The sequence below is a fragment of the Morus notabilis genome, unplaced genomic scaffold (genome assembly GCF_000414095.1).
Source record: "Morus notabilis unplaced genomic scaffold, ASM41409v2 Scaffold42, whole genome shotgun sequence".
Lineage (NCBI taxonomy): Eukaryota > Viridiplantae > Streptophyta > Magnoliopsida > Rosales > Moraceae > Morus > Morus notabilis.
This window is the reverse complement of record NW_010360565.1, coordinates 1089205-1113157: the sequence shown is the minus strand read 5'-3', so window position 1 is coordinate 1113157 and position 23953 is coordinate 1089205. Positions and strand designations below refer to the sequence as shown.

The window sequence follows — 23953 nt, the reverse complement described above, 5'->3', positions numbered from 1 at the left end:
TATTTAATTCACTTTCCTTCACACTTTTATCATGTGTGTATTTTTAGGGTTTTGTAGATAGGTAATGTCCCAGACACCTCATCTGACCTTGTAACCACAAAGAAGATATATATATATATATATATATATACCAAATGCCGCCGTGTGGGGTAATTCACAATATCAATCTTCTCTTCTTCCTTGTGATCATCAAGGAAGCATTCACACCGCAAGTCTCCATCGAGACAGTCTCCTTCGAGACATGTAGGTCTGGATGTCTCCATTGAGACATATTCGTTATTTCATTTCATTAGGCCCGTCACTTATAACCATAAGGACATTTAAGTTATCTTCATACTCACCCACTTTTCATTAATGTCTTGGATATATATTTTTCATCATGTCGTGCATGTATGCTTATGTCACGGTTGTATGCAATTCATATATTTAATTATGACATTCATTGAAACAATTATCATATGCATAACTTTTATGGTGATGCAGATGAAATTTTACTTACCTTAAACTTTAAGACTGAAATAATCTTTTAGGTATTGATCATTATTTTTTTTAATTACTGATAATAATATTCTAAATTTAAATTTTTGAGTAATAATAATTATTTGATCAAATATACAATTGGAATATACTTTAATATCTTAAAAATGGCTAAAAAGTGCTAAAAATGGCTCATTTGACCTTGTTGGCCGAGAAGCCAGGCACTCAGGTTGCAGCCCATGCTGGGCACGCAGCAGGGTCGCCTGCGCATAGCATGGGCTGTAGGCAGGCCTGCCTGGATGCCTGCACGCAGGCCAGGGCGTGCTTGGTGTGTCCAGTGGTCGTGGTATAGGCTACGGGGTGGTTTTAGCCCCAAATTTGGGTCCTTCTTGATCCCAAAAATTTTCTAAAAATTTTGACAGCATTTTCCCTTATTTCTAACACTCCCCAAAGCCAAAAGTCACCTGCTTTGAATTTAATATCCCAAAATAAAATATAATATGCTCATAATCAAATATCATCCCACACACTAAACCATGTTCGGTTAAAAGGTCATAACACCTAAATTACATAGTATTTTGATGAGATATTTTAGGGACTATTTGATAACACCTAAGATAATATTCCCTCAAAATTTCAGCTCAAACGGAGCTCTCTAGCCTAGGAAAATAAACAAAAATCTGAGCCACTTGTAGAACCAACCTATTTCAGGGCTGCCACCAAAACAAACTTGAAACCACCACCTCCCAATTGAGTTTGATTAAATCCTTTTATGTGGTTGTGCCTGACATATCAAAAATTATGTGGTATAAACATCTCAGTAAAATTCAAACGAAACCCACTGAACCAACACCAAACTTCTTCCAAACCAAACAGGCCCTTACCTTGACTAGGTTAGGTTTTTCTTGAAATTTGGCGTCCAAAACTTGACAAACCACCAAGGAAAGTCTTATTTTCTTAAGTTAACAGCTTGAGAAGGGGGTTTCTGTCAAAGAGTGGTCGGGGAAGATGAATAAGTGTAGTGTAGAATGATCTAGTAGCTTATATCCCTTAAGCAATCAAAGAGGCAGCTTAGTCATCATGAAGGAATATCAACTTGGCTGGTCATGTGTCCCTTATTTCTGCTTGGTCACCTTCTTAATAGGGTGTTACACACTCACACCAAATCCTATTTACATAGTAGGTCATAACCACTCAATTGACATACCAACTTAGGTGTACTTGCTCATATCAAAAACTCGGTAGGACTAAAATAGTCACTTTTGTTCATGTCCGTTCATCATTTAAACTTAACCAATATTTGTAAAATCCTTCCTAACATATTCAAGTATGAGATAATAAATTTTCCTAAGTCACTTACAAGCCAACAAAAGCCTCAATCAAGACTCGAAAACCCGAGCACCGAATTTCGAGCAAAATAGGGTTTTCTAGTGTGTTCTAGTTCAATAGTTCATGTGAAATTCCATATAAACCTCTTGCAATTGGTTTCATACTCTTATGTTCTTATTGTAAGGAATTTTGTACAACATGTGGGTCCAACTAACGAACAAAATCCATACTTAACCTTTTTTTTTAACTTCATTACCAATTAAACTCTTTGTAATTCATAAAAACCACTATTATAAACTTCTTTTCTACTATTCCACCTACCGGATCCACCTTCGAGCAAGCCTGTCATTTCATCAAAACATTATGCTCAACAACTACTTAATATACACTAATAACATAACAATGCATCTCAATAGCATGCCAAACTTATAAATGATGAATATTATGCCATGAATGGATGCAATGCATTGGCCAACTAGTATGTGAGAATTTTGGGCATCACACTAGTGGATTCTCTTCAAGCATGTTAATTGGAACATGTAGCTTCGGCTTTGTATATAAAGGAAATCTTGACCATGAAGAAAATCCAATTGCTGTGAAGGTTCTAAATCTTCAACAGAAAGTAGCCGACAAAAGTTTCGTTGCTGAATGTAATGCATTGAGAAATATTAGACACCGAAATCTTGTTAAGATCTTGACATGTTGCTCTAGCATAGATTATAATTGCAATGAATTCAAGGCTCTAGTCTTTTCATATATTCCCAATGGAACCCTAGAGAAGTGGTTGCATCTATTGACTAATGGCGTAAACCAATCAATGGATTTGGACCTAATTCAAAGACTAAATATTGCGATCGATGTGGCTTGTGCAATACACTATCTTCATGATGATTGTGAGCCACCGATCATTCATTGCAATTTGAAGCCTAGCAATATTCTTTTTGACAATGAAATGATTGCTCACGTAAGTGATTTTGGGTTAGCAAGGTTGATCTCAAAACCAATTGGATTCTCTGAAGAAGGTCAAACTAGCACAATTGGGATTAAGGGAACTGTTGGTTATGTTGCTCCGGGTAATAATTCTTCAACAATTACCTCTGTTTATTTAAATTCTAGCAATTCAATTTTTAACATATAGATATAGAAATGGACTTATTCCAAACGCCATAGCTTAAAAAGAACACAAACTATTGTAAATACTTTTATGTTTTCTTGGTCCAAGTAAACTTTGTACTCCTTAGACGCTTTTTACAGCGTATAGCACAATGAAAACAAGCACATATATATGTTAATTGTTTTTGGGTTACAGAGTACGTAATGGGTTGTGAGCCATCAAGACAAGGGGATGTATATAGCTATGGGATCCTTGTGATGGAGATGTTCACCGGAAAAAGACCCACCGATGAAATGTTCAAAGATGATTTCAATCTCCACAACTTCGTTAAGATGGCCTTGCCAGAAAGACTCGTGCAAATTGTGGACTCTTCTCTTCTCCCTAGAGAAGTAGTAGAAGAAACTGCATTGAGAAGAGAAAATGGAAGAAACAACAGAAGCAACAGAGGAAATGAGATCGAAGAAGAAGAAGAAGAAGGAGGAGGAAACGTCAACTTTGAGAACCCAAACGAGGTAAGCGCTCATCAACAGAAGTGCTTGGTTTCAGTGTTGGAAATTGGACTTGCCTGTGCGGAAAAATCACCAAATGAAATAATAAGCATGGGAGATGTTACTAGGAAGCTACAACATATCAGAAACGCTTATGTCAGTGATGGAGTTCGCCGAGAAAGACGAAGAATCGGCTAAATTATAGGTATATTTCTACTAATTTTATCTTGCAAATTATCATAACTTTTCAAGAACAACACTTTACTAAAAAGAGTAGAATGGCAACATGTATTGAAATAATGCTCTTGCAACTATAGGAAAATATTCAGTCCAAGCCATGAAATCTACTAATAATTATACTTGTAATTGAACTGCAGGAGATTGAAGCTAATTAAATAATGACGATATTTCTATTTGGTTTGGATCTTTGGACAATAGGCTTTTGGAACTGTTCTTGCGTTTACACTACGCTCGGATATTACCTATTCTGTATTTCACCATTTTCGGATTTGCATATCAATAAATGTGTGTAAAAGTCTAAGCATACACTCAATTATGTATAATGTTGTCGTGATCAATAATAAATTCTACTTTGCATATCCAATAAACACGCTAAACAAGAATTATGAAAACGACAAAATCCTATAGCTAAGAGGATCCCGAGTTCGATAACGTGATCCCTGTCCATGGATTTGTAAGGACAGCCACTAAGAAGAAGAAAAAATAGAAGAGAGACAAGATTAATAAAAAACGACACCATCACAAAAAGCGGCAATACTCTCCTAAACGACAACGACATAGCACGAGGACCTGAATGAGCGACATCAACCTGAAAACCACAATTGTATTAGAAGCGACAATTTAAAAAAAAAAAACGATATTTATCTGAAAAACGATACATCAACAACTGGAAAACAACGAAGACTGGCAAACCAAGAACGATGAAAATGACAAAAACTCCTGTGGCTACGAGGATGCTGAAGTCGATAGTATGATCTTCTTACACCTATAATAAATAGATAGGGTCGTGAACCGCCAGAAAACAAGAACCGGCCGAACACGAAAGATAGAAAACGACAAAATCCTATTGGCTAAGTAAGAGGTACGACAAAAGTTGAAACGAGAGGAAAAACAAGCATCACCTAAAAACGACACTGATTAACAAAAAATAGCTCTTCCTAAAAATAAAAAAATAATAGAAAATAACTCCACCTTAAAATCAATAGATTTTGTTTGTTAGTTTCCCGTTAGGTCTCGGTACTTGTATTCGCTAACGTGTTTCATTCGTTTTACTAGTATATAAAGTCAATCCTCTTCGTCAATCTCAATGCCTCCACTGTTGCCGCAGTTTTCGTCTACTTCTCTAGGGAGAAGAGCGGAGTCTGCAATCTGCACAAGTCCTTCTGGCAAGGCCTTTTTAACGAAGTTATGAAGATTGAAATCATCTTTGAACATTTCATCGGCGGGTCTCTTTCCGGTGAACATCTCCAACAGAAGGATCCCATAGCTATACGCACGCCCCTTTCTTGATGGCTCACTACCCATTGCATACTCTGCACCAGTAAGAATTAATTTCTATTTACGTTTTTTTAACTGCTATGCTAACAGTATTTTCATTTAAATTTAGAAACGTTAAAGAAAACGTCAATATAGTATAAATCATTATAACTTGTACATGATATGAAAGAGATAGACATCTTGAATAAAATATTACCCATGTCTCTACTCTGATTCTGATCCATGTATTTTAGCTCTAAAGCTACTAGGTGATGAATGATAAACTCTCATTAGTTAGATCATTTTTACACACACACACACACATATTGCTTTTACACTAATATGCACAATGCATCTGCATTTTGCAACATTTTCAAAGAAATTAAAAAGGACAAAACGGCATATATAATTGATACCTGGAGGGGCATAACCAATAGTTCCCATAATTCCAGTTGTTTGACTATAGGAAAAGCCGGTAGTGTTTGAGATCAACCTTGCTAATCCAAAATCACTTACATGAGCAACCAATTCATTGTCAAGAAGAATGTTGCTAGGCTTCAAGTCGCAGTAAATGATCGGCTCAGCACAATCTTCATGAAGATAGTATATTGCAGAGGCCACATCAACAGCAATATTTGGTCTTTGAATCATGCTCAGACCTTTGTGTAAAATATTGCCATCAATCAGCTCATGATGCAACCACTTCTCTAGTTTTCCATTTGGCATAAACTCAAATACTAAAGCCTTGAACTCATTCCCATGATAATCCACGCTAGAGCAACATGTCAAAATCTTCACAAGAGTCCGATGCCTTATATTTCTCACTGCATTACATTCAGCAATAAAGCTCTTCTCAGCTCCTTTCTGCTGAAGATGGAGGACCTTTATAGCAACTATATTTTCTTCCTGATCGAGAATGCCTTTATATACAGAGCCATAACTACCTGCTCCAATCAACATGAAAAGGTAGATGCTATGTGTAATAAAAAAAAATAAAATAAAATAAAAAAGAGGAAAAGTTTTTTTTTTGGCTCTTTTATGTATGTTATAGATTATAGATTATAAATATAGATTCACCAAACTGGTTTATCTTGTTCACAAAATCAAAGTGTTTGGACATCAAAGTATTTGGGTCATGTTACAACAACACGACTCGAAACTCGCGCGAAGATAGCGCGTTTAGGTTTATTATAAATGGGATGGATCATAATTGGGTTAACACGATTAACACGATCAATAATTAAGTTAGATTTGGATTCGGGTTAATCTGTGTAACACAAGTACTCTATCATGTATATGTATTAGATACAAATAATATGAATTTTAAAAATTTTTGGTAAACTTTACTTATTTTTCTTCACAGATTGTTAAACATATAAGGATCATGTCAAATAAATTATAATAATATCAATTTTATTTATTCAGTGTATTAATTTTAGACGAAGGCTCCAAGTTAACACGATTAATATGATTCATAAGGAGGTCGTGTTTAGGTTGATATTTTTGACACGTTTTGTGGAATCTACCATATGAAGAGAGTAGGAGTGAAAAGCAGTCGAATCCCTTCCTCTAGAGAGGAGTTCCCCTTTCCTACTACTTTCGATTTTATGCCTGTCCTTATGAGTCTTGAGTATTCTTTCTTTGTCTTAAGCATTGGTTTGTAGGTTTTTAATGAATGAGTCGTATTTAGGTTGATATTTTTTAATATGATTAATAAACGGGTTGATACAAACATAACATGTTAACACGAATTGCTATCCCTACATACAACTACAAGTTATCACGTTAAAAATCAAAATATACAAAAATCTATTGGTCCTTTCATAAGGAATTTCTATAATAAGAATTGTTCTTTTTCCCTCCCTATAGACACTGTTGTTTCAATCGTTAGATTAATTTTTCAACAGTCTAATATGTTCACATTTAAATTTGTAGTGCGCTATATAAATTTGTTCCCAAATATTAATCAAGTGTTAAAAAATTATTCAACAACTAATAGTAGGAAAAAAGTTGTTCTTGCCGTAAAAAGTTCCTTTAAATTAACTAAAGTAAATGTTGCATTCCTAAACTATTTATTTTTTCATAGTGAACCTAAATTTTCAATTTTCGCAAATCGCACTTTAAAATTTAAAATTAATAGTAATTGAAGGCGTTATTAAATTGACAATTTGAAATATGATATTTGTACATAATATGATTTAAAAATGACGATATTTTCCTTTCATGTTTAAATTTCATATTTTAAATCATCAATTTAATAAAGCTCATTAACTATTGTACCTCACTTAATTTTGATTTTAAAGTTCAGTGTAATTTGTTAAAATTGAAAGAGTAATTGACACAAATACTTCTTATTTCCTAACTTATTTAATAAGTAACAGTTTAGTCTCTTTTTTTAAAAATTTTAGCAAAGCAATTCTCAACTTTTTAAAATAAGTGCAATTAACACCTTTTCGTCTATCTCTGTTAATTTTCTTACAGAAATTAACACGTGAGGGGTCACGTAACATTCCTAGTCGGGGCATAATGGTAAAAGTGTATACTTGGTCAAATTAGAGCTGAATTAACTGGGGCTAATTTGGGATTCTTGAATTTAACAAAAAGTAAAATGAAAAAAGAAAAAAAAAGAAGGAAAGACGCGATTTAGCAGATCCCAATCTTTAAATCAACCACAACGAAAATATCAAACAATTTGATCAACCACAACTAATTTTTCACCAGCAATGGAGACCATTGGTTTTAACGATATTTGATTAGAAATTTTTTTATGCAGCAGGTGAATGATTTCATAAGTGCTCATCATCACCCTAACAAAAGAACACACAAACCTCAAAACCTCACACAATTGTTGACGCCAACATCCAAACACGTTCAGCATGGCCCTTCATAAAAAATAATAATAAAAAAAGGAGCAGATTTGTGTATCTTGCGACAGCTGGAGAGGGCTTGTTCGAGATGTGATGGCTCGTCTGGGGCTGCGACGATTTCGCGACTGTTCGGCGAAGGCTCGACGGAGATCTGGGCGGTAGAGACGAATTCGATGGGTGGCGGTTGATTTCGAGATAGGACGGCTTGGGCGGGGCTGCGACGATCTGGCGATGATGGTTGGCCGGAGGCTGGACAGACAGATCTGGGCAGTACAGGGGGCTCGACCGCTGGAGGCTTTTTTTGAGGGAGAATTGAACCTGACCTAAAATGAAGAGAAATGCAAGATTAGATTGTGGATTTGAGCAACAAGAAGTGCCGATTCTAGAGAGAAGTGGTTTGGAGAAGCAACAAATGAAGGAGGCCCTTTTTTTTCCAAATTAATCACAGATAGCTGGGTTTGAGTTTTCTTTTTTCTTTTATTTTATTTTGTGATTTAATTAAAAAAGAAGAAGAATAATAAATCAGGACAAATTAGTCTTTTCAGCATAATTATGGTCCAGTTTGGTATTGATTCTAGGAGATGAAAAGCATTATTGATCCAATTAAAGTTGTCAAAACTGTTCGGTAAAAAGCAAAAAAAAAAAAGATTTTTGAAGAATTTTCACTCAATTTGAAGTTAAAAGTAGAATCAGCCATTCTGATTTTAACTTATGCGGAATCAAAGTTTGATTAATGAAAGTCTTTTATTCTCAATTTTACTCTAATGAAATTTAAAAAATGCCATCTTGTCAATCACATTTTTTAGAGGTATTCTCTCTTCTCTCCGCTCAATTACCTCTTTGTGCTCTCTATCTTCTGTTCTCTCTCTTCTCTCTTCGTGCTCAGTGCTCCATTCTCCGTTCGTCTGTCTCTCTCTCCGCTTTCTCCGTTCGCCGGCCTCTGTAAGTACTCGATTGATTAGTTTCTCTGATTTGTCCACATATTTTTTTGGTAAAAATCATGGTAATGTATATTTTGTTAGGGTTTTGTCTTTGTGCTGATTTGGTTTTTATTTATGCATTAACTTGGTAAAACTGTTAGGGTTTCATTTCTTGCTACTGGAGTTGTGCTTTTCTTTTATTATTATGCATTTAAATTGTCATGTATATGTATATTCACTTTCTCTACGTTAATCGTGTTGTTTGAAACTTGAGATGAGTTTGCGAATATCCCTTTCTGTTTTGCAATTGCGAAGAACCGCTTTTCAATGCAAATCTATAAATGACTATTTATTGCACCAATGTAAAACTTTTGTTTTGCTAGATGATGTCAAACCTCCTTTAACTTTTATTTATTTATTTCTCTTTCCTATTTTTTCTTTGTTAATTTTAATTTGACTTCTATTTAACTTTTATTTATTTATTTCTCTTTCCTATTTTTTCTTTGTTAATTTTAATTTGACTTCTATTTATGTATGTTATGATCCTGACGAAATAAGCTTTTGGTTGCTAATGTGTTTAATCTCGTCTTTGTGCTAGATGATGCCAAACTTCATTTAAAACTGCATGTTTTAATTTTCTTCGCTACAAAATAATCACTATAGGTGTCCTACATATGATGTTTGTAGTTTGTTGGTTAAAGCTATTTGTTGGAACCTAAGTAGTTAGAAGTTTAATGAAGCCACGTCATATGGAGTTTAATAATTAAATTGGAAGAATTGCAACTTCCTTTGGATTTGGGATGTGAAAGATAGGTAGACAGTAAGTCCAATCCATTTGATCTCACTATTAGAAATGAAAAATTAAAACTAATAATGCGTTCATTTAGATTCAAGCGTCTATGATTATTGAGGTGAAGTAGCTGGGACTAGAAGCTATGATTAATTTGGCTATTGATTGAGTGTTCCAATTAGAAATAAGAGTAGTATTACCCTTATTTCCCTCCACAAAATGGTTTTTTGTGTTCTGATTATTATTTATGTAAAATAAAGCATGAAGCCTCACATTCTTCTAGACTTTCAATTATTATTTCTCAAATGGAGGGTAGTATATCACAAGGCAAAGCAATATGGAACCCTGAGACTGTGGATCTGTTTTGTGATTTGTGTATCAAATAGGTGAAAGATGGACGCCCTCCTGGAACTCATCTTGATAAAGTTCGATAGGAAAATTAAATTCAAAAATTTAATGAAGCAACGAAACAAGTATATAAAAGACAACAATTGAAGAATAAGTGAGATGTTTTGAAGAATGATTGGAAGCTTTAGAAGGAACTTATTGGAAAAGAATCTGGTCTAGGTTGGAACATGGGATGTATATTTTTGTTGTATATGTTGAGTACTCACTAATGTTCCTTTTGTTATAACTATATTGTGAATGAAGAAATAAAAAAAGAATTAATTATCACAAATTTGTTGTTAGAAAACTCATAATCATAACATTATGTTTTTCTTTTTTTTTAAGTTAAACAAGTATTTCTAAATACCAAAAATAATTATATATATTTAAGTTTAACACCATGTCTATTTTGGTCATTTTAACTACCCATAACAATTCAACCTCACAATTTATCAAACATTATTACACTTATTTTGGAACTAACACAGCTAGTATAATTATAGTTTATCAAACACACAACTGCTTTTTATAACAACTACTTTTTTCTTCAGCACAGTTAAAAGTAATTTTTTTTTTAAATCTACAGCACTATCAAACTAAGCCTATATATCACATGAGTGGTCACGTATTAATTTCTGTTAGAAAATTGACAATGATGGACAAAAAGGTGTTAATTACACCAATTTTAAAAAGTTAGAAATTATTTTGTCAAAATCAAAAAAAAAAAAAAAGACTAAGCTGTCACTTACTAAGGCCTCATTCATTTCTCCAATTTGAGTTTTTAATTTCAATTTTACTACAATTAGAAGCTCTCACAAAGGTTAAAGACCATTAAAAAATTGACATGACCATTGTTGATGCCTAAAAAATCGCACGGTACAAATTCGGCCCAAATCCCACAAGACGACCCAAGGTATGGTACGTGGACCCAAGCCACGCTTCGGGGACTTTTATGTGGGCCGTGGTTTGGCAGGCCAAGGAATGTGACCGGGCCCATTTTATCCGGCCCAATTAGATCCTTGGCCCACTTGGGGTGGTCTTGGGTCTATGAGGGAATTAGGATAACGTGGGTTATGGAGAAAATTAGACAGAGTAAGACAAATTACCAAACTTTACAGTCACCACCTGTACACTGAGGTAAAACAAAATAACATTTTACCCAAAATTTCCTTTCTCTTCCTGCCCTTCTCTCCCCTCAAAAGTCAACAAAGTCTCTCTTCCCCAAAAACTATAAAAAGGCAGAATATACACAAATAAGATAAGGCAAGCCTTTGACCACTTGGCTGCCATTTTTCTGACCACACCTAAAACGGCCACATAACTTGATTGACTGCTTAACAGAGGCAAGTGTCAGATTGGCTTTTGGCCTGAAACATGCTGAAAACACCCAACTACCTCCATTGGCTGCACAATAGCCTAGTCCTTCATCTTTTTGGTAAACCCTCCCCTGCGATTGACAAAAGCCAGCATTAAACCATGCTGAAAATGTCTTACCGACTAGGGCTGTAAGAAATCACCCCGAACCCGACGAACCCGGCCGAGCCGAGCCGACCCTACCCGAAAATTACGGGTTTCTAATTTTTTATTTAATTTTCGGTTTGAATTATACCTAACCCGCACTGCGCGGGTAGGGGCGCGGGGTGGGGTTACATCCGGAGGTAACCCTACCCAGCCGAACATGTTCAAAGTAGGTAAAACAATGTTCAACACTTCAAATTCTTACTTTCATAAGTTTATGGACTTTATGCTTTTAAACTGTTAACTTATTTATGTTTTGGATTCACGATTTGTGTAAAAAATGCTTGTATGCCATAGTTGTTGAATTAGGACATTCTTTATTTATATTGGAAGTGTTTGATTTCAAAGTGAGTGTTTTAATTGTTCACGTTGCATTTAGACCCCCTATTGAAGGAAAAAATGTTATGTTTGATAATTATTTCTTATGTAACAAGCACAGATTAATTGACTAAAAAGTGATCATGTGGTCCTTGAGATCACTCTTGCTTTATGCATATTGTGATATGAGTTATTAGTCTTTATATTTTATTATGCCGCAATTTTGTTGTGTAATTATTTACTACAATAGTATTTGCATATATCATTTATTGCTCATTTACTACAATAGTATTTTATCATTTATTTGCATATAAGAGCCTCTTAGATTAAAATTGATGAAGTCATAGATTAAAATTGGTTTTCACCAACCCGAGTAACCGGACCCTACCCGAGGTCACCCGAAAGGTTGCGGGTTTGTAGACTTAAGAGAGTGTCGCGGCCCAAAATTTTCTCAACCCGCACTAGTCGGGTAGGCTCAATTTTTCAGCTCAACCCTACCCTACCCGGCCGATTTACACCCCTATTACCGACGTAGGCGTGTGGAGGGATTTCAACCAAGAATTCAAACACTCTTGGAGGGAAATTTCCCTCCTCTTGGAGCCCCCATCCTTGCCTATAAATACCGCATCCCTAAACTCTAAAAAGGAGGAGAAAAACGGGAAAAGGGAGAGAGAGAGAGAGAGAGAGCAAGCCAAGCATAGCTCTCCCACTTAAGAGAAACTCTTCTCTTCTCATGGTTTCTGGCGGAGCTCCTCCGAGTAAGTAATGCTCGGGTGTTCTTCCCCAAGCTAAACACACATGAAAACCCAACATCAACAACCTAAATACAAGCCTAAAACATCCTCCTTTTGTTAGTTACAACTCTTGATTTTTCACTTACCGAAATACTCCTCAAAGAGCTCTAATCTCCATAACTTCCGACGGAGTTTCTCTAGAACGTGTTTCTAGGCGTTTTCCCCATTGGAAGTGGTTAAAGCTTTGGTTAACCTCTGAGAATACCCAACCATGGCTTACAACACCCAAAGTTTGATTCTGCCGACCGACGTACTATGTCCGTCGCGGTCCTACAACTGGTTTTCACAAACATGTGAATATGGCTTATCACACATCTAAAAGCTTTAAGGAGACTCTAGAATACACAAAATAACAAGCTCAGAAACTCTCCTCTTAGCCGGTTATTCACCTTTTGGATTTTGGTTTATGGGAATGCCTGACGAAGAACTTTAATCTCCATAACTTTCGGCGGAGTCCCTCTAAAAGAAGTTTCTAGGCGTTCTCCCCATTGGAAGTGGTGAAAACACCTCAGCCATAACTTAATATTTCTAAAACTGAGCCTTATCCCGTCCAACATACTACGTTCGGCGAAATCGTTCTATTCATAAACAAATGGATATAACTCAATTACATGCTTAGGAACTTCCTCTATAAACCGGTTACATTCCTCTCCCACGCCATATGCTCACTGGTAGATCCCTATTAGAAACTCTTCACCATCTCGGAGCCGGAATCGCAACGGATGCTGCCCTTGGATACCGTTGTCCTCGGGGTCATCCGGGTTTAGCCTAACCCAGCCGGGGCCAACGTCTTCACTCCGGGCATCTTCGACGTCAAAAATCACACTTAGAAGCTCATTAGCCTCTGTCGACCGACGCACTAACAGGGTACGACCGACGTACATATAACGTCGACCAACTAAATGAGGCCACGAATTTCGCACCCTCCACGTAGAAAGGCCCGCGCCAAAAGAGCCCCAACAACCATTAAAAATTTGACATTCATGACCCGTTTAATTCGCTGATTGAAGTTTTTAATTTGAATTAAAATATAATTTTATGTAATAACTTTTTACTATAATAAAAAAATTAAATATAATTATTTTTAATAATTTTTACTGTAATAAAACTTAAATTTTAAATTTAAACGAACGATGTGGGAAGTGCAACACCACAATTTACGGTAACAAAAAAAAAATCAACCTTATCCAAAAAAATAAAGAAAAAAAATAATTAAAAATGCAATAATACAACATATCTGAAGAGAATAATAACAGCCTGTCCGGTACGGTCAGCTCTTTATTATTCTCCATACTCCTCGTTCCGATCGACGACCAGTCAACGCCTTCCAATCCCCCAAACCCCCCAAAACCCGCTAGCTCCAATGGCGAGCCTCTGGCGAGCCGCGACGGGCCAGTGGGCGAGCTCCGACGACTACGGCGGCGTGGAGTTCTGGTCGACTCCGGAGCGCGGCGGTTGGCTGACGAAGCAGGGCGAGTACATCAAGACGTGGCGGCGGCGGTGGTTCGTTCTGAAGCAGGGGAAGCTCTTCTGGTTCAAGGACTCCGCCGTCACACGCGCCTCCCGGCCTCGCGGCGTGATCCCCGTCGCCTCCTGCCTCACCGTCAAGGGCGCCGAGGACGTCCTCAACAAGCAGAACGCCTTCGAGCTCTCCACCAAGATCGAGACCATGTACTTCATCGCCGATACGGAGAAGGAGAAGGAGGACTGGATCAACTCCATCGGGCGCTCCATCGTCCAGCACTCGCGATCCGTCACCGATTCCGAGGTCGTCGATTACGACAGTAGGAAGTGAGGATCGGAGAATCTATATGATGGAAGGACTAGGTGAGTCGGAGATCCGAAATCTGCAGTTAATTCTGTTACATGCTTGCGTAATTTGGTGAAATTATGTACTATTGTGCTTCTTTTTCGTTTTTGTATATGTGTATTAATCAAGTTATAATGTTCTTGTTGTACTTTTGGATTCTGTATGAAATACTCACTTTGTTAATGATCAGATCTCAATTTGTGTCAAAGTTCTGGCTTTCGATTCTTTTTTTGTCAAGTCTGTTCTGTTTAGTCTTTGCTGTGATTGATTATTTTGTTGCTGTTGAAATTGTGAATTTTAAGCATTTTAGGATTTAATTAGCTAAAGTTTGGAAGAGGGAAGCATCACAGTCGCAAAACTGGAAGAAGATTTGGTTTTGAGTAATTGTTGTACTCTCACAGTGATAAATCTGGGACTAATTTTTGGAATTGAGAAACAGTATACACCTTTCTTGGCGGTTACTCTTTCTCCTATACAACACAAATGGATCTGTTTTGATATGAATCTTTGTCGAAAATTTACACACATGTGACGCATCCGTTGCATAATCGGAGGAATTGGATAAGCATATTTTTTTGCTTAGCCCAAAATCGCCACTCTTTGAGCAGGCATGTGATTATGAAGGACAATATTGCTGGTGCATAGAATAGTGATCCATGGTTGAGTTGCAGTGATGAAGAGGATTCTCGGATATCGAACTATTCGTGATCCGTCATTATGGCTAAGATTCCTTAACTAACTCGGGTCTGCTGTTGAGTATGTTCATCTACAGCATTCAGTTATTACGACTCCCACTTGGAATAATTCATAAACTAGAGTCTTAAAAGTTGGCAATCAAGATCTTTCATAGTTTCCTCCTATGGATTTCAAGGCCTTTGCAGTCAAAAATGAAACTCCTCGAAGCTGCTGTGATCTAGAGATTTAACACTTTTAACTGCAACTACTGTCATATAAACGTAAATCCTCTGTTAACCATTTGATGATGGTATAGAAGAAAGGCTTGTTTTCAGTGTTCTTCAATTGCAATATCTCATATGATAAAAAAAAGCATATGGCCTACCTGGAACTCATCAAGGGCCAAATTATAATAATTTAAGGCGTGGATCGCTCATTCTTGCAGCTTTCAGCTGAGGTATTTCAACAGGGAGAATCTGTTTTCAGCTTATTTGCTCGGCAATGAGTTTTCGACTCTTGAAATAGTTGGTCCAAAGTAAATACTATTATATTATTCTCCTTTTGGATGACAGAAAGTTCTAACACGTTATTGTATAAAAGGGTTTAAAGAAAAAAATACACCCCTACTGATGAATTACTATGTTATTTTCTTGAGAGAAACCTTGAAATGCAGAGTCCTAATGTGCTAAAAGCTTAATACTTAATGAAGCAGCTTCAGATTGCATTCTCCCTCGCTGATTTCACCTCCCACTGAATGCTTCTTTGATCTGCAGCATCTTTGGTGAGACCATCAAGGACATCCATGCAATCTGTAGGTGATTCTGTAGAACATGAGAGTCCAACTTCAACAACTGAAACCAAGCACTCCATGAGCTTTCTTCCGTCCTCAGCAATGTTCCAAGGGATCGTCAAGCACTCAACCAAATATCTGGATTAGCCATTTCGCGGAATTTTACCGGATGGGAGATATTCTACTAGACAGCCTTGACTACCTAACTTCAAGATGGTGATTCCTTGATCTGGCGATCACAAGTCACTCCTTGCCACGGGAAGAAGTGAACAGAATCGTTCCACGAACTCAGCAATTTGATACTGTCACCAACAGCCAACCGGGTTTTCAGACTTCGCTTTCATTTCCCAATGCAGTTCTAATGATCGAAAGAAACACCACGTTTAGCAAGATAACATGAAAGAAGCAGTAGAATCTCAGGCTTTGGTACATTGTCCTCGTTGTATCAGTGTTACTATAGGCATCTAGGTATAGCAAACTGATTGCTAATGCTTAAAATAACTAGAAATTCACAAAAAAGTAACAACGTAGACTTCAAAAAGAAGAAATAATAACATTCCTATGGTCAGAGCATTGCAGTATACGAATGCTTATAAAATTACAAGCAACTTGCTAGCAAGTTCACGGTTCATGATTTTATTATTCAAAGCGCTTAAGAAGGTTATAATTCCAAATTCTGACCAATGTGATTTGAGTATTAATTTGACAATGCTAATTTGGAAAACGATCTATGGCAACCGGCATCGTCGGGTCTTTGATCACAAGTCGCTAGCAAAACCAGACTTAGTGAGGTTCCTCATTTTTACTGATTGAATTTTCCGTGAGAAAGAAGGGAAAATAAAACCTTAACGTAGATCACTCTTTGATTCAATCATGTCAACGTTGACTTGCTAGTTGGGACTTCTTTTGTCATGAGCGTTGACTTAAGACGTTGATTACTCCATGTAAACTAATCTACTACTTCTATGTACTAATCATCTAGCTCTTTCTTAGTTTTTCATTTCTTCGGCAACATATTTGGAGTAGGAAAGTAATTAACTATCTCATTTTATCATCTGGATTAAAAAGAGAGTTCTTTACTAGATGTTTTTTTTCTCTATATTAAAGAAAAAAATAATATTTTAAAAAAGTAGGGGAAAAGGCAATATATAAGTACTTGCATTTGCTATGATAACATAAAGGTACATCTATTGAAGGGCTTGAGAAGTGTGTCGCCAATCAAATGCCCAGAAAGTGAGATAGATTCTGTTGACGGCCCCGTCACACTCTTGTAGCATGTTTACTCTAAAAACCAAGTACAAAAGATAACACTTTTTTTTTTCTTTTTTTCTTTTTTAACTGAGAAAGAAAACTAGTTCAGTTCCTTTGTTGACACCCTTTACAAAGATCCTCAGTTAACAAGATCAGTGAGATTTTGTAAATAAGGGAGACACCACCAAGTTGAATTTAGTCACTGTAACTTAGACGTCATTTATCGACAAATGCCGATTCGGCCAAATCGATGGCTCGAGCTAGACCTGCCGCCTTGTTCTGACACTCACGGTGCTCTGCATCTGGGTCGCTGTCAGCCACTACTCCAGCACCAGCCTGAAGGTAAGCCACCCACTCACGGCGGCCGCCAGCGTCCTTGTACGAATACATGGTGTCGAAACGAGTTCCAGTAGGAAACACGATGGTCCTGAGGGCTAGCGCAATGTCCATGTCACCAGTGAAAGACACACCTCCAAATCCACCGCTGTAGGGGCCACGCCTCGACACCTCAAGCTCATCAATTAGTTCCATAGCCTTCACCTGCATATAAATTATTAGAAACGAAATACTAGAAAACTACTCAAGACGGTCAGACCAAATGTTCAGAAGACTACCAAAAATACTTGAAAATGGTTAAAGCTAAAAAGCTAAGAGGAGAGAAAAGAATGTTAAGTGAGTACCTTTGGGGCTCCACTGACAGTTCCAACAGGCAAAGCAGCACGAAGGACATCCCAGCAAGAGAGGGAATCGCGTAAATCTCCAGTAACCTGCGAAGGATAAAATTTCAGAATGGAATTTGGAAATTCACTGGTGTAAAATCATGATCATCTATGAAAAAAGTTCGTCACAAGAAGAATAAACCTATTGTTGGAAAAATAAGAGATATGGGATTACATAAAGATCAATAGACAGACTATGAATGTTATGCTTAAAAAGGAAAGAAAAAATGTGATTAGTGTGAATGTAGAATCCTATATTAGGGGTTTCCCTTCTGATCTGCAAATAAAGCACATTCGTACCGTGGAGCTTATATGCATTACATGGGAATATCGTTCAATGTTCATCAACTTTTCCACCTTCACAGTGCCATCCTTCGAGACCTGCATCAACACTCTGCATCATTAAATTGGTAATCGGTTCTACTTTTTTTTTTTTTTTTTTTTTAAGAAAAAAGGCTTTTATAGCTATTTATAGATGCTGTTATTGGAAAGTATAATACAAAATTTCATGGTCCTCAACCATGAACCTATTTTTACTGCCATTGTGTGTGCTTGGTTATCATAACACTTGCTGTCCAAATTAATGCTAACCAATAAGAGACTAATAGGAAAGAGAGAGAGAGTACTTAAATGCAATACCAAGTAGAGACAAGGTCCACAGTAATGAACATCCTAAGTAGATAATAAATGGATGTGCGTGACATAGAATGAGATCGCCGGGGCAATTATGACATTTAAATGAGTTCAAGTTTAGTATGATCTTTGGATGTTTGGTAAATCAGTGTCCACATTAGAACAATAGAAGTAAAAGTTAAAAATAAAAATAAAAAATAAAAAGAAACCTTTCCAACATCATTACGGCCCAAATCAACCAGCATGATATGCTCTGCACATTCCTTTTCATTAGTAATCAGCTGCGTTTCCAACATTTTATCTTCTTTGGTTGTCTTCCCTCTTCTGGCGGTTCCTGCCAGTGGTCGATTCACTACTTTCCTCTGTTCATAAGATCGCATATAGTGAATATTCTCATTCGCATATTATACAAAAGAAAAAAAAATGCCATAAACAAGAATTTATTGCGACCTTGGAATTTTAAGTCTCCTTTGAAACATAAAAATGAGTTTTGGCAGGAACTTCACCTTCTTGACACGCGTAAGAATTTCTGGACTTGAAGCAACAAGTATACAACCTCGAGCCTGGTTGAGAAAACGACATAAATTCATAGGTGCCAACACTGATAAGGAAACAAAAATACTGGAGTGCGAAATTTTTAATGGAAAATTGGTTTAAAGGAAAAGCAAATACTAACTTGCAAATAAGTCATGTATGGACTTGGATTTACTACTCTCAGTGCTCTATAGATTTCAAAGGGATCAGCAAAAGTTCGTCGTTCAAAACGCTGTGATAATACAATCTGAAAAATATCTCCTGCTAAAATATGTTCTTTTGCATCCCGTACAGCTTTCGTGAACTCTTCAGTTGTCATATTTGAATTCTTCAGAGGAGGACCAAAATGACGAGTATATAGATCAACATAACCTGCACTTAGCCTTGGGCTAAACATTAACAATCAAATTGTATGCTGTAAATGAGTTATCGAAGAATAAGGTATCTAAAGATAAATGAGGATAAAATAATAGTCACTCACGGATCAGCAGTTTGTATTCTAGCAAGTAATGATTCCAAACGTTTCATTCCATCTTTATAAGCAGCTTCAATAGAAGAGTAGCGGTCAAGCCTTACCCAATGAATAGCATATACTTTCTGACAATAAAGAAAATAAAAGAACTTAAAAGGATCCTTTCTTTGTGTAGATATGCAAAAATTCTAAAAATATCCAGAGTAATAAAGCCACGTTTCGTAATAATAGTTGTGTCAAAAGAATATAAAAACCGCCGTTTTGGTACTCGATGACGACAAAAGAACATATATTCCAAAACGATAAAAGCATACAGAACAGGATCATGCACAAACAGAAACATCAAAACTAGATTCTTGTCTAAATTTACCTTCTCCACATGGTCAAACACGAATACGTCGTCGTAAAGTCCTACATGTATATCAGCAAGGTTTCTATCATCCTTAGGAGCCTTTGAAAAAGGAACTTTTCGCTTTTCCACATAACGAACTGTATCATATGAAAAATAACCTAACCAACCACCTATGCACAATAGATTTCATCACCAAGTTAGCACTGTTGAATCTAATTATTTAAAAATAAATAAAAAAGAAACCAACAAAGAGGAAAGACTATAAAGTGTGAAAAAGTGTGAAAAGAATAACACAATCATTTATATTTTCACCAAATAAAAACTAAGAACACCGCGATAGTGAATTCTCGCCATGAGAAATAATCTCTTTTCACCTGCTAACAAATGATAATGCCCATAACAAAAGAGAATTACTAACCTCAAAACACTCCACAACATACTGATTTTCCAATGGATTATTAGGTTCTTATACTAATACCAAACTTACTCATTGAATAAGTAGTAAAATTGCTTAAAATCCACCATGCAATCCTTCTAAATATATTATGCAATTATGAACGATAAACTACAAATGTATATAAGAATAAGATCCCTCGTAAAGTCATAATTGATAATAACACAGTTATAGAAGTTCATATACCACAAAATGCATCTGGAAGTTCATCAATGAGTTGGGGATTCCAACCCTCGGAAATCCTAGCAGGGATAGCCATTGGATCCTCCACAATCTCCTCAGTCATAAGCCCTTCTTCATGGTCCATTATCGTGACCTTGTTCTCTTTCGCCACAATCTCCATTGTTGGCTGAGCTCCAACCACACTAAAACGCCCCTAATACAGCCACCAAACGATTCCATTATTAGTGTATTGCACTAAAATCCACACACAAACGCAGAGAAAAAAAAAAACGTTTCGCAAACATACAACACTTGAGTCGCGAAGATTTGGCTCCACGGATTCACAAAGAAAGCTCGGAGCTTCCCTGTCATCTTCTCTAACCAGACACCTATACACGAGAATCGGCGTGAGCTGATCCGAGAAAATGCACTGGTAAAGCGGAACCAAATTTCCCTTCTTTGCAGCTTCTGAGAATTTGTTTGCATCATCAACTGAAAAAAAAAAAAAAAAGATTAAATTAAAAGCAAATGCGATAAGCAAATAGTTTTGCCTCGAACTCTTTTCGGTTTTCAGTGTAGTTCTGATTAAATTCCCGAGAAAATGCAGTGCGTGCAAAAGGTGATCATGTAACAACCAAAATGAAGAATCAACAAAAGCGAAATAACAGGCTTGACTTTTTAGAGGCGTGTGCCACCGAGAACGATTTTACGAAGCTTTTGTTTTGTTTTGTTTTTTTTTTTCTCTTACGTTTTCTCGGGAACCAAACACTCGTGAATGAAACAAGTGAAAAGACGAAACTAACTCAAGGAGGAGCTCCGGAGAGAGCAGCATTTCACTGTACGGGCGTACGACGGTGAGCTCAACGTTCTAACGAGTCGACCGGTAACCGGCACCGGACGCAGCCGGTGACGCGTCGGAAAGGAGCAGTACGGAGAGCCTCGAATCTGCGCTTGCATTGTTGGTCGCCGTCACCGGAGTCCTTAAGTTTCAGTAACCTTTTTTTTCTTTTTCTTTTCAAATCCGTTGTAATGTAACGGTTAGAGTGAGGAGACTCTGATGAGACTCTTGCTCCGGAAACGGACACTTAAAAAGGCGTGCATGTGTGTACTTCATAAAAGGTTAATATCCCAAAAATGCCCTTTGTTGTCTTTATTGATTTTTTTTATTTTTGTTTTTCCATCTTCGGAAAGATTAAATCCCAAATTTGATTAATCTTATTCTTATCTCATTAGAAAAATTTTGTGGCAGGTCCTTTAATTGAGATTTAGACCTCGTTCATTTTGTGAATTCGAGTTTTTAATTCGAGCTGAGATGTGACATTTTTTTTATTTTTACTGTAGCAGAAAAAGTTAAATGTGATATTTTTTGAGAACTTTTTACTATAAAAACTTAAAATTAAAAATTCGAATCGGTGAAATTAACGAAGCCTTAAAGTTTTTTTCCCTTCACGTCCAACTGCTTGTTTTCAGAATACATATATTTTTTTAACTTTTTTTAGCCAATCAAAAAGGGTATAAAATTTAATTTATACAAGTATAGGCAAGCAATTATTGTCCAATCATATTTAAGATATATTTCTTTTCTAGGCAATTATTGTCCAATCATATTTAAGATATATTTCTTTTCCTTAACTCTCATCAGAGCAAAAATAAAATAAATCAACAAAATAAATAACATTAACTTATAATATGACATCAATATTATTCATTTCATACCTTTCTAAAATCTATATACATCTTCATATGTAACATAATCACAGTTTGTATATCCGCACTGATTAAATTTCAATTTGATTAGGATCTATCGCACACAAAAGAACTATTAAAAAAAAGAACTTTTTACAACTTTTGTCAATGTGTTTTTTTTTTTCTTTGTAAAAAGAGACATTAGTGTAGATTTCAATATCCATTAATAAAAATGAAACGAAAAACAATGAACTCGACGTTGCACAGTCTATTCACTGAACAAGGCCTTAATTGGAACTACAGAGTATTAAGTATAGGTTATAGATGCATCCTTAAAAAAACAAAACAAAAACACATTTTTTCTTCCAATTCATTCATGGTTTGTCGACGAATCGTCTGTAATAATATTATTTCACAGTTAGGACTAACATAACCGAAAGAATGGATAAGATAAAAAAAAAATATCAATAGTTATTTATTTTTAACTTTAAAATTTGTATTAAAAACTGTCTATTTTATATGTTTTTTTAATTTAATATGATTTTGACATAATTTAACGATTAAACACTACCAGTAAGCTAGAGAAATTCCTCTAAAAGAAACTATCTTTACCAAATAAATAGTGAAAAATAATTTATACAGTTAAAATGTACGACTTAAATTAGACATCGTATATAACATTTGACAGATTATCGTAAGGTGATTTTTTAAACGGTTATACTACTTTTGTGAGTGTCGGTTAATTTAAATTATACAATTGCGATGAATAATCTAATGAATAGGTGCTCCTACTACAGTTCTCCGTGGAAGAAATTGCACAAACAGAAGAGATTTTCACGCATCAAAATTTAACTTGATGCCAAACTCATTAACACATCAACGTCGAAATAGAAAAGGGAAAAATTGACGTCGGTCAAAATCAACTGCATAAAGACATAAAAAGAATAAAAGCACGCTTGCATAATTAAAGAAATAAAAAGAAAAAAGAAAAAACACGATTCACATGATCCGCCCAATTTTTAAGGTTTTATCACAAAAGAAGCAACATATATCTATTCTATTCTAATAAAAACTACCGTATAGGTAAAATATTGTCCATTAAGTTTTATCCAAGTTTGTTCAAAGATCTTACTATGATACTGATAGTGAACATTTTTTATTATTAAATTTAGTCACAATGATATCAAAATCAAATGATATGAAAATAAACTTTTTCGCCCCGTTCATTTTACCAATTCAAATTTAAAATTCGAGTTTTACTACAAGAAAAAGTTTTCAGAAACAATCACATTTAATTTTTTTGTTACAGTAAAAAGCTCTCACATAAAGTCACATTTTAACTCGAATTAATGAACTAAACGGACCTAATTTGAATTTCATGGTTGAAAAATAAAATGGTAGCTGAAAATTTCTTTTGTTTAAATTTAATATTTCATAATCTAATATAACTCTGATGTATCGCTCGTACAATATTTTTTTTATATCTTTTTTTTTATGTCTTTTGCGTCCTGTAAGTTTGATAGGAAGGATGAAAAAAAAAAAATGGATGTGGGATGTGAAATCATTGACCAATCCATTCTACCAAACAAGAGTTGGGAAATTGTAGTAAAGATATTAACTTTTGAAATTCATAGAAATCAGTTTACCAATCAATAGAAAAATCTCTTTTTAGTTTTAAACATTTTATTTTCTAATTTTACCCTTCATTATAGGTTTCTTTTTTGATAATATCTATGGTGAAACCTCAAAAAAAAATTCCATTGATGGAGCTCTGTTTTTTTACTGTTAGATTAATTTTTTAATGATTAGATTTGTAGTACGAGCAATTATATATGACGTGCTGTAAATTTTTAATACGAATTAATACAAATTTGTCCGTTAAAAAATTAATCTAATAGTTAAAAAATATGATTGTG

At 35.6% G+C, this 23953-nt stretch overlaps 4 protein-coding genes across 4 annotated transcripts; 2 read left to right on the top strand and 2 right to left on the bottom strand.

Moving 5' to 3' along the window:
* Positions 1-2329: 2329 nt before the first annotated feature.
* LOC112091337 (probable LRR receptor-like serine/threonine-protein kinase At3g47570) lies at positions 2330-3606 on the top strand. The gene is made up of 2 exons (XM_024164716.1): positions 2330-2879; positions 3116-3606. The coding sequence occupies exons 1-2, from the start codon at positions 2330-2332 to the stop codon at positions 3604-3606; spliced, it is 1041 nt and encodes a 346-aa protein (XP_024020484.1).
* Positions 3607-4322: 716 nt separating this feature from the next.
* On the bottom strand, positions 4323-13383 carry LOC112091336 (probable LRR receptor-like serine/threonine-protein kinase At3g47570). The gene is made up of 5 exons (XM_024164715.1): positions 13169-13383; positions 13059-13077; positions 11265-11316; positions 5322-5849; positions 4323-4961 (listed from the first exon to the last, which is right to left on the bottom strand). Exons 1-5 carry the CDS (start codon positions 13381-13383, stop codon positions 4714-4716), a joined length of 1062 nt encoding a protein of 353 aa, XP_024020483.1. The 3' UTR covers positions 4323-4713.
* Positions 13384-13759: 376 nt separating this feature from the next.
* LOC21409057 (pleckstrin homology domain-containing protein 1) lies at positions 13760-16296 on the top strand. The gene is made up of 2 exons (XM_010096787.2): positions 13760-14326; positions 15758-16296. Exon 1 carries the CDS (start codon positions 13863-13865, stop codon positions 14292-14294), a length of 432 nt encoding a protein of 143 aa, XP_010095089.1. The 5' UTR covers positions 13760-13862; the 3' UTR covers positions 14295-14326; positions 15758-16296.
* Positions 16297-17241: 945 nt separating this feature from the next.
* On the bottom strand, positions 17242-21393 carry LOC21409056 (anthranilate synthase alpha subunit 1, chloroplastic). Its single transcript, XM_010096786.2, has 11 exons — positions 21155-21393; positions 20659-20843; positions 20376-20565; positions 19754-19905; positions 19393-19508; positions 19054-19300; positions 18884-18940; positions 18587-18739; positions 18045-18125; positions 17706-17792; positions 17242-17565 (listed from the first exon to the last, which is right to left on the bottom strand). Exons 1-11 carry the CDS (start codon positions 21306-21308, stop codon positions 17242-17244), a joined length of 1746 nt encoding a protein of 581 aa, XP_010095088.1. The 5' UTR covers positions 21309-21393.
* Between the last annotated feature and the right edge of the window lie 2560 nt (positions 21394-23953).

Coding starts and splice junctions, on each gene's coding strand:
- LOC21409056 (XM_010096786.2), bottom strand. CDS start 21,308: ATGCAAGCGCAGATTCGAGGCTCTCCGTACTGCTCCTTTCCGACGCGT. Junction 18,941..19,053: donor CATACATGACTTATTTGCAA/GTTAGTATTTGC, acceptor TTTCTCAACCAG/GCTCGAGGTTGTATACTTGT. Junction 18,126..18,586: donor GCCGTAATGATGTTGGAAAG/GTTTCTTTTTAT, acceptor GTGTTGATGCAG/GTCTCGAAGGATGGCACTGT.
- LOC21409057 (XM_010096787.2), top strand. CDS start 13,863: ATGGCGAGCCTCTGGCGAGCCGCGACGGGCCAGTGGGCGAGCTCCGAC.
- LOC112091337 (XM_024164716.1), top strand. CDS start 2,330: ATGTTAATTGGAACATGTAGCTTCGGCTTTGTATATAAAGGAAATCTT. Junction 2,880..3,115: donor TGTTGGTTATGTTGCTCCGG/GTAATAATTCTT, acceptor TTTGGGTTACAG/AGTACGTAATGGGTTGTGAG.
- LOC112091336 (XM_024164715.1), bottom strand. CDS start 13,383: ATGTACGTCGGTCGTACCCTGTTAGTGCGTCGGTCGACAGAGGCTAAT. Junction 5,850..11,264: donor CTATTGTGCAGCCAATGGAG/GTAGTTGGGTGT, acceptor TGATTGGAGCAG/GTAGTTATGGCTCTGTATAT. Junction 4,962..5,321: donor TATTGGTTATGCCCCTCCAG/GTATCAATTATA, acceptor TTACTGGTGCAG/AGTATGCAATGGGTAGTGAG.